The sequence below is a fragment of the Chinchilla lanigera genome, unplaced genomic scaffold, assembly GCF_000276665.1.
Source record: "Chinchilla lanigera isolate Chin_1 unplaced genomic scaffold, ChiLan1.0 scaffold00012, whole genome shotgun sequence".
NCBI lineage: Eukaryota > Metazoa > Chordata > Mammalia > Rodentia > Chinchillidae > Chinchilla > Chinchilla lanigera.
The window spans coordinates 7651249-7661225 of record NW_004955413.1 but is presented as its reverse complement, the minus strand read 5'-3'; the positions used below and the strand labels follow the sequence as shown (position 1 = coordinate 7661225).

General features: G+C 45.2%; 1 protein-coding gene across 1 annotated transcript in view; it reads left to right on the top strand.

Annotated features, from left to right (window-relative positions):
- Positions 1–7830, top strand: part of Gabarapl1 (GABA(A) receptor-associated protein like 1) — an 8440-nt gene extending 610 nt beyond the window's left edge. The window contains exons 2-4 of the mRNA XM_005378935.2: positions 3926–4004; positions 5248–5366; positions 6513–7830. Of these exons, the coding sequence (XP_005378992.1) occupies positions 3926–4004; positions 5248–5366; positions 6513–6578 (264 nt within the window). The 3' untranslated portion in view covers positions 6579–7830. The remainder of the gene's footprint in view (positions 1–3925; positions 4005–5247; positions 5367–6512) is intronic.
- The last annotated feature ends 2147 nt before the right edge of the window (positions 7831–9977 follow it).

The window sequence follows — 9977 nt, the reverse complement described above, 5'->3', positions numbered from 1 at the left end:
GGCGGCGGGGGCGGCGCGGACGGGTCCCAGCGGTTTCTGCCCGAATGGTTCCCCGGAAATCGAGGTCACCTTGGTCATTATATCGTCGGGCCTGGGAGCAAAGGTCCAGAAGCCGGCGGGTTCTTCCCGGTTTCAACTAGAATTAGGAGCGTGCGCGCGGCGAGGCCCGCACAGGCCGGAGGCAAGGTCACGATCCGGGCCCGCAGCCCGCGCGCTCGCTCGCTCGGCTCCGGGGCCAGGTGGGGACGGGCGGCCTTCCCCGGTACTGGTTCCGATCCGACCACACCTGGGCCCCGCGAGGCCACACCGAGGCGCTTTCTTCCTAGATGTGAACCCCTGGTTTAATTTAAGGGCTTGAAGCAGGCCGTGAGGAAGAGGGAGAAATCCCACGGTGTCTGTCAGCATCCGGGTGTTTTTCCCTCTCCCCCTCCCCCGCCCACCTGCCGGGGTTTTCTCCCCTCTGGGCTGCGCAGCTGTATGGGAAAGCAGGTGTTTAAGGCGGCAGAGGGAACAGCAGCTGTTGGATTTCGGAGATGTGAGGGGTCGGAGGGTGCTTAAGGGCTGTGCTTTTATCCTTCGCGTGGAGACACTAGGATACGTATGTGTACTTCTTTTAAAATAGTAATTATCTGGTATTTTCTTCTTGACCCGCAGGTACTCTTTGGGATTCGTCTTCTATCCTTGCCTAACTTTCATGGTCTTGTAGCTACTAGAAAGAACCTGGGCATTAGCCTAGCGGTAGAAACTCGTTTTTCTGTAATGGTTAGGACAGTGGGACACCAGGTATTACACACAAAAGGATTTTCTGCTGAAGTGAGAACTAACCGTTTACCAGTAGGTGACCCCTGGACTGTGGGTGACAGGTGTACAATTTTCTCTCTGTTCTGTTGATACTAGTCTCCATCTTTAATATTCTTTAAAAATGACAGCTAATTTAGTAGACATCTTACCACATAATCTGGCAGCATTCTCATTCTTCGTGTATGGCGTGTATATGTTCACACAGTCGCCACACCAGTGTTAACCCATTCTATGGATAAAGAATCTGAATTACAGAAAGGTGAAGTAACTTCCTGCAAGTGTGACCTGGCTGGCCTGTGACAGTGCTGGGATTCCAACCCTGGCTGTCACGCGGTAGAGCTTTGAGAGCCTCTGATCTCTAGGCCATATCATTTTTGGATTTATACTTTTATTAGCCAAAATGAATAACATACAGTACATGTTACATTGCTGAGTACCGGAGATAAACTGTCTCCCTACCCTCAAGAGATCAGATAGCCTGGTACCAGCAAGGCAACTTAAACAGAATTACCTTTTATTCAGAATTCAACAAGGGCAGGCTCTGTTCTCGTAGCTTTGCATAAATCATGAAATCCAGTGTGTACCTGTTCCCAAATTAAAATGCCCATATATTTCTTTAAAAGAGAACCTTTCCCATTGCAATCATTTACTTGAAGGGGCCCCGTATATTTTTACTAATCCTCCTGTTTTCCTGTTCATAGTCGGTATTAAATGTTTTACTTCTACTTTAATTTATAAACCATGAAAACTATCACTCAGATCTCTGGCTCTTTCAGTTATGTTTTAATTAGTGCCTAGTGCCGAGCCTCCTACAGTGACCCTAAGTGAAGGGCTTGGAAGGGCTCTGCTGAGTACAGAGGTGTTTTTACTTTTGGATTTGAACCTAGGTCCTCCAACATGGGAAGCATTGCACGTTTACCCCTGAGCTACACTCTTACCCCTATAGCTGTGTCTTTAATTCTGTGCTGTATGAGGAGTTCTTGTGTCTTTAGGCTGAATCCTCAGTCTTCCTGTGCAAGGTGTCTTGTTTACAGGAGAGGGGAAAGGGTTTCTCAGGCCCCACACTCAGAGCGCTCAGATAACTTGAACTTAGTCCCCTCCGTAGTAGGTGTGCAGGTAGCATGGGAGAAAAGAGTATCATTGCATCCTGAAATAATAGCTACGGGGATTGACAGGCCCCCCTAACGGCAGGAAACTGTTAGGAAGACAGTGTCTCTTTTTGTTGTCCTTCTTTGTGATGGTCTTGCTGTGTAATCTAGGTTGACCCTGAACTCACTGTTGCCCAGGCTGGTCTCAAACTCAGTGGTCTCAGCCTCCGAGTGCTGGAATCAGAGGTGCACACCAGCATGCTGGCCCGGATTTATTTGTCTATTTTTTTAAAAATGTAAATATCCCTGCTGAGTGTTAGCCACATTTCACAGAGGAAAACAGACCCAAAGCATCTTATTCAGGGTTCACTGTGAGGAGTACAGTTAGGTTTCCTAGAAACCTTCACCTTTTTTGGTCAACCAGGGCCTTAAAAAAAACCAGTCTTCTTCTCCTGTTCTTCCCCAGAACCTTCCTGGCTGACCCCTTCTGTCTGTTATGTTGCCCTCCTCCTCCTCCTGGTTTTCTTCTCTCTTTCACCACCAGAGAGAGGTCTTGTGCCTGCTGGGCAGTGCCAGGCCCTCTGTTCCCTTTGAGTTTTAAAAGAACAGTGCAGTCTCCTGTCCATCCTCCTGTGCCGGCCTTACTGGGCTCCCTCAGAAACTCTACCTTTTCTATCTACACCCGTTTGTATTCTGACTTTTAAAATGCTTTGTTGCTGCACTTTGAACCCACAGCCTCATGCATGCTAACCATGACCAAAGCCCTGAATATTTGTTAAAAGCTTCCAGTCTCCCCTCAAATTAATTTTGTTTACAGAATTCTTTATAATTTGCAAAGCATTTGACATAAAATATTATGTATTAGTTAAGTTCACATAATATCAATATCACAAATTATAAAAGGTGTGTTGGAAAATTCTTTCACTGGGAAGATACTCATTGGAACCCGAAGCTCAGCGGTAAAGTGAACTGTTGGAGATCACACAGCTACTAGGGATACTTATCCATTGTTTCTGCTTCTTCATTTAATTTTTTGATACTTCCCATTCCTTATATCTAAAAGAATAATATATGTATATATGTGTGTGTGTATGTGTCTTCATTTTTTGTTTATTACAGAAATACATGAGCTTTATAAAACTTGAAGTATTTATTGTGCGCTTTAAATTCTAATATTATCAACACTGACAAATGGTTAATATATGGCCCTCATACTACAATCTCATTATTATAAAAACTTTTCATGCATTTTCACTTAATAGTATCTTGAATACTTTTGTAGGCATTCTTGAAAATTTTGACAAAATAGACTTCATGCCTGTGATGTTTTACTTAGCTTTCCAGTCGTGTAACAAATTCTGAAGAAAATCAGTTTATGAAGAGGTTTCTTTTGGCCCAGGGTTTCAGTGGTTTCATTCCACAGCGAGTTGGCTGCACTGTTCGCGTGTTTGACAGAAGAGTATGTCATGGTGGAGCAGAACTACTCACCTCATGTGGCAATGAAAGAGAGCAGGAGACAGGCTCCCACAGTCTCCTTCAGGGATACGGCCCCTGTGACCTAAAGCCTTACCTCTTCAGATTTCCACCATGTCTCAGTGCCACCTAGCTGGGGACCAGTCATTTAACACGTGGGCCTTTTTGGCTTTTGTTTTCCTAAGACAGGATCTCTCCATGAAGTTTGGGCTGGCCTTAAACTCACAGTAGCCCTGCCTCAGCCTCCCAAGTTCTGGGATTACAAGTGTGTGCCACCAGCCCTGGCTATAAGTGGCATTTTAAAGACAGAATAAAACTAATAGGTGATAGAACCATCTGAGAAAATCCGGAAAGTCTTGATATTCTAACTAAATACTAGAAAGAAAATGTGCTGTAGCACGCCTCAGTAGTTTGTAACTACGTAAAATCAAGAGGGAGGTGTGATGTGAGGGGTTGAGAAGTTGTATCAGGCCCAGTCACTTCCTGTGGAGTGGCGGTAAGGTGTGAAAGGAAAACAGTGCCGGTCTCTACTTTTGATCTCTGTTCTCCTGCTTTCTTCCCAGGTCATTGTGGAGAAGGCGCCGAAGGCCAGGGTGCCTGATCTGGACAAGAGGAAGTACCTAGTGCCCTCGGACCTCACTGGTAATGTTCTTTCCCAAGCAGGGACTTCGTTTCCCAGACATACCATTCTCAGTCCTTGTAAAGTGCCTGAGAGTAACATGGGGTGTTTGCCAGAGGCAGCAGGACGAAGTGACTCAACTTTCATCAGTGGGTCCCTGCACCAATTTCCACCACTGTGGAAAGCAAAAGATGTTTAAGATGAGACATTTGTGTTTAAAACACTTTTAAAATTGAGTCTTGTTCCTGTGGGAGTAATTTGTTTGAAAACAAAAACTAGTCCTGTCTTGGGAGGATCACATTTTAGAGATTCTTGACTAAATGTTTATCTTTTTTTTTTTTTTTTCTCTTTTGAAGGGATTTTGCTATGCAGTTCAGGCTCCTTGGACTCACCTTGTAGTCCAGGCTGGCCTCAAACTCACAGCGGTCCTCCGGCCTCAGCCTTCTGAATACTGGGATTACGGCATGTAATCCCACGTCTGGCTGAATTCTTCTCCTCTAAAGACAGTTTATTTTGTAAACATGTTTTGTAGGTTCCCTTTGGAATTATAAGAACATATTCAGTCTCTACCTTGGTTCTTAATGGAATTTGCATTGTATCCAGGATATAGCCTGGGTTTTGTAGAAAAATTTGCTTGAGAATTAATACAGTGGATTGTCACCTTTCTAGAAGTTTTTCAGTAGTCTCAGGAAAATATTAAAAAATACTAAACTGAACCCTCCCGTTGCTTCAACACTGGGTTGAGCCGGGCATGGTGGTGCACGCCTATAATCCCAGCATTCAGGAGGCTGAGGCAAGAGGATCCTTCCAAGTTCGAGGCTAGCCTGGCCTACAAAGTGAGCTCAAGACCAACCTCAACTGCACAGTGAAACCTGGTCTCAAAAAAAGAGACCCAAAAAAAAAAAAAAACCACTGGTTGAGTCCCATTACTATAGCCCCTCTTCCTCCCATTAGTTTGTCTTAGGATCGAAGTGGGGATAGGGAAGTATTTTCAGTCACTTTTCAACAAGGGTGGGAATGTGTCAGTCTGTATATGCTCCCTTGATGTGGTACTCACACTCCTTGAGTGGCTGTGCTAACATTAGTTCTGAAACTAAGGAGGAATGGTCCCAGTGTGGCATGTCAGAGATTATACAGACCTCTTTGAGTTTTGCTGCTTATTGCCAAAGCTCTTGGTCAGTTTTTGGCCCTGTTTTGATGGCATAGAAAGGTGGTCTAATCCTTTTTTTTTTTTTTTCCTTGCCCTTTTCCTTCTCCTTCATCCAGTGGGCCAGTTCTACTTCTTAATCCGGAAGAGGATCCACCTGAGACCTGAGGACGCCTTATTCTTCTTTGTCAACAACACTATCCCTCCCACTAGCGCTACCATGGGCCAACTGTATGAGGTAATGGTCCTGTCACAGTGCCCAGGAGGGTGGCATCCTCCTGCTTTTGTTCTGTGTATGTGGATGACATAGCTGGAAGTGGGGCAGGAGGTGTTTTTTTATCAGGATCCTCTTACACGTGGTGGTATAAGGCTGTGGGAGATTAGATACCTCTTGTCCTGGTAGAGATTGGGCACTCTACTAGATTTAATCCTTTTGAAATCTCCTCTCAGTCTTGCCTGACTGTAGTGCTTTATTGCTGGATCGCCTTTATTCAAGCAGTAGGAAGTGCTCCCTGATAGCAAAAAGTTGCAAAGTAGCTTTTACTGTTCCTATTGCTGTTGTCAGTAATGTGTAGTTTGTGGCCGAATTGTCTATTTGAATCCCAGTTCATTATATTCCTACTCAGCAGCAGATTGAGAAAACCCACATGAACAAGCTAGCTGCTCCTCATGCTGAGGGTAACAGCCTTGACTAAAGCTGTGTCTTCATAGTTCCTATGTAAACTCAGAAAATTTGGCTTAGGCTTTTCTTCTTAGGAAGAAAATGAAAATCTTGAAGCAGATACCCCATTATCTGACCACAGTGAATCAGAGAAAATGAAATTTAAGGTCAAGTATTTAAATCGATGCAAGTATCATCTAACACTAGAACTGCATTATTCCTTAAAGGATTTTTTCATATAGTTGATGCCTTTTTATTGTCTCCCAGGGGAAATGACTTAAACATCTAGTAGTGCCTAACCTAACCTTATTCCATAGCATGCATTCTTTTTAGTGTATATTCTGGTATGCATGTCTTACAGTATCTGTGTTGCTAGAATGAGCTAAGAGTAAGGACTGTCCCTATCATCTTTGTATCCCTGATCCCTATGTGTATTGTGTTCGCAGTGGAGTTTTTCTGTGAAGTCACAGCGCAGTTCTAGCCTCTTCTGCCTATTCTTTTTTCATACTCTTTTATTTTTATCACTGCTGGGGATCAAACTCAGAGCCTTGACCATCCTCTGCGGATAAGTGCTCTACCACTGGGCTACATGCCAGCCCTGTTCTTTTTAATGGGGGTGAATAATAACTTCCATACGCGTTTTACAAGGTCGTGTGAGGCTTGGAATCCTGGAGATAATGGTTGCGAATATTTCCTGAACTGTCATCATGTCTCTCCTTCTAGGACAACCACGAGGAAGACTATTTTCTGTACGTGGCCTACAGTGACGAGAGTGTCTATGGGAAGTGAGTGGTGGAAGCCCAGCAGATGGGAGCACTTGGACTTGGGGGTAGGGGAGGGGTGCGAGTGGGACTCGAGGGAAGAGAGAGAGGGCTCCCACCATGGAGAAGACAGAAGGTGAAGACATTGGAAACCTTACACTGCACACACTGTCGTCATACTTTCACATGCTCAGTTGATGTTTTTTTTGCTGCTTCCTCCGGCCCAGGGAGAAAGCATGTCAGGACAGAGCTGCTGGATGGACTTTGACAGAGAGTGGAGATGACCTAAGTTCATGGCGTTGCCAAGAATTACGTTTTTTTGTGATTTCACAGTAGGTCAGAAGGTGGGCAAGTTAAAGCCAGAGATGAGTGTAATCCAGCAGCACCTCTCATCTCTTTGGGCAGAGATTTGATTTTTGACATTTGCACAAGACAAGTAGGAAAGGGAACAGGAATTCCTTAGGAGTTGTGGTAGCGGACCATACCTGGGGACCAAAAGACACCCACAGTAGTTGAAGTATTGCAGACTTTGCTCTCTCCAATTTCTCCACTTCCTGCATCACCTGCTAGTCTCTCATACGTGAGTGTCACAGCCCTACTTCCCGAGGTGGAGTAGACGCCCACACAGACATTCAGAAGGAGCACACTTTGGAAAGCTGCGGTCCTCCAAAGGTGATTGTGATTCCTATTAGTTTTGATAGCATTAAACTGGAACTGACCGTTGAGCTTCTGTCTTAACCTGCTCGCTCTCTGGTGCCCCTCCTCCCACACCTACTCCGTAATTTTCTGCACCCTGGGCACTTTCAGTTGCAGGCTAAAGCCAGTCCTTTCGTGTTGCCCTGAGCAGTTTCCATGAACAGGAACAGAGGTGTCTTTCAGTGTGGAAAGGGCAAGTAAGGGAGATGATCTGCACTTCCCACACATCGTGTCCTCGCTCCCTCACTGCTGTCCCTAGTCTCACACGCACAGGAGCGCAGAGTGACGGCCAGCTGCTTCCCTCCTCTGGTTTTCATCCACTGCAGCTGCTCATTAGAAGTGTTTGGAGGGATGACTTTTAGTCATTCACAGGGGATTAATTGGTTTCTTTTCATTTAAGGGTCGAGGGTGGGGGTGGGAAGCAGGAATTGCACTCAGATGTGACATTTCATCTCCGCTAATGAAAAGGATCCTTCCTGTTGGGGGATATCTGTGTGTCTGTTCTGTCAGCTTCAGGTTCTTGTATAATGAATTCAGTCTTGTCAGGCCAAGGAAATAAAATATTTGCTTACTGTAAAAATCTACCCTGAGTTCAGAACTGTTGCCTTTCTTTGGTATGAGCTTGGACTCCTGAACAGAAAGCTTCGTGTGGGCGTGGCTGTTGGCAGCGAATGCTCCCGTATGTTCAGGGCGTGCGTGTTTACACAGCTCTTCCCTGACCAGGAATAGCTGTCCGAGGGTGAGAGTCACAGTTGGCAGTGTGCCTGGTGCACTTCTGATGTGTGGCTACTTTTCTCTGCGGATAAGTTGCTGTGGCATTGCTTTATGTATTCGCAAAGCTGAAGCTGGAAGACTGCTTCTATCACATTCGAGGGATGGGGTAGAGATGTGCTAATCACAGATGGAGATGTCGAGGCCTTGTCCCAGATTCAGCTGACTCAGAAACAACGTGGGCGTCTGATTTTTAATGAGCTCATATAATTCCTGTACTGAGGTTTGCTCTCCCAGCTTTCCTGCAAGTCCAACCATCCCACCTTCTCCACAACAGCTTTTCCTGTGTGAGACCACTGTCTCCCAAAGCAGTAAATAACACACCTCCCGCTCAGCGCAAGAGTATGTCCTGACCCTCCGAGAGCCTTACTCAGTCAGAACCAGTGTGTGGGTGGGAAGCAGGGAACAGAATGACAAGGGAAGTAAAGTCATAGGAGATCTGTGGTAGAACTCCACCCACAACCCAAACATAGCCAGTGTATTCATTGGGAAGTTACGTCAGGACTGAGAGGAAAGGAAGAAGCCCAAGCACAGTGAGCGCCATGTAATTTTCTAGGAAACAGGAAGCTCTGCAGGAATTTCAAACAATATTGGAGACCTGTCCGTATAAAAACAGCAGGGTGCTGTTCTCCAGTAGAGGTGACAGGAAGCTAATATTTCAGTTAAGATAGAAACACATGGAATGAATAGACAACCTGCTTCCTAGGAGTAAGACTGGATTAATGTTATAAAGACAACTGGGCATGGTGGTACATGTCTGTCATGCCAGCTCTGGGGAGGCTGAGGCGGGACGATTGCAGAGTTCAAGGCTAGCCTGTACTGCCTAGACCTTGCCTCAAAAAACCAAAACAAAGAAATACACAGAAGAGCAGATCTTTGCCCTCCTTGCAAATCTGCAGCAGTCCCTGTGCCTCAGCCTATAGGCTGTGGTGGAAGCAGAAGCAGTTTGCATTTAGAGGCTGTCTTCGAGGAAACCTTTGCTTATTTTAGTTCTATCTCTGGATAGTCCAAGAGGGAAGACGTTGTCCTTGGATAGGATATTACATGCCATTTTAGACCAGCCCACTGATTTTTACAGATGCATAGACTTCGAGTCACTTAGCTAAGTTCAGAAGCAAAACCAGGCCAGGGACTTCTGAGGTCTGCAATCTGGTTTTTCTAGAAGTCATTGTATCTCTAGTGCCACACCTGGGGATCCTGCTCTCCTATCTTTCAAAGCTTCTTAGTACCCTTAGGCCACAGTGAGGGTTCTCAGGACTAAACAGTTTAGGAAGTGTCCTATTAAGCTGAGGCTTCATGTCCTACATTAGAATGACTTCCAGTGCTCCTTTCTGGGGATCTAGTTAGTTCATTCTTTCCCTTAGAGGCCAGTATGACATAAAACAGATGAGTAAGTCCTCTGCCTTTTCCATATACTGTGGTAGAAAGACCTCAGATGTAGGTTAAACATCTACATTTGCAATAAGTAGTTTTGACTTTATTGTCCTGATTGTTTTTTGGGTGGGGGCGGGGACTCGAGCTCAGGACCTTGCGCTTGCCAGGCAGGTGCTGTGTTGCTGAGCTATATCCCTGGCCCTCTGATTGATTTATTGGTTCTGTATTTCATGGTCACAAGTACCTTTGTGGACAAAACAACATCACACAGTCACTCTCCTGGTACTTAGTATAAAAGTTGAAGCTGGTCTGCTCTGTCTAGAAACATGTGCACTGTCCAGAGTGAGTATAGCCCGGTAAGAACTTCAACCCATGTGACTGCAGACTCGGAAAAGAATTGCACTTGTCAGTGGCAGATTTCTTTATTCTATTCCCCCCATTGCTTAATTGTGTTCTTAATGCAAAGCATTGTGCACCTCTTTATAAAAAGGTTATAGACTGTTGTGCAGTCAGAGGTTAAGATTTCAAAAATGTAAAACATGATAAGTAATGTACAATGGCAGCTACATAAAAGACTGCACTGCCT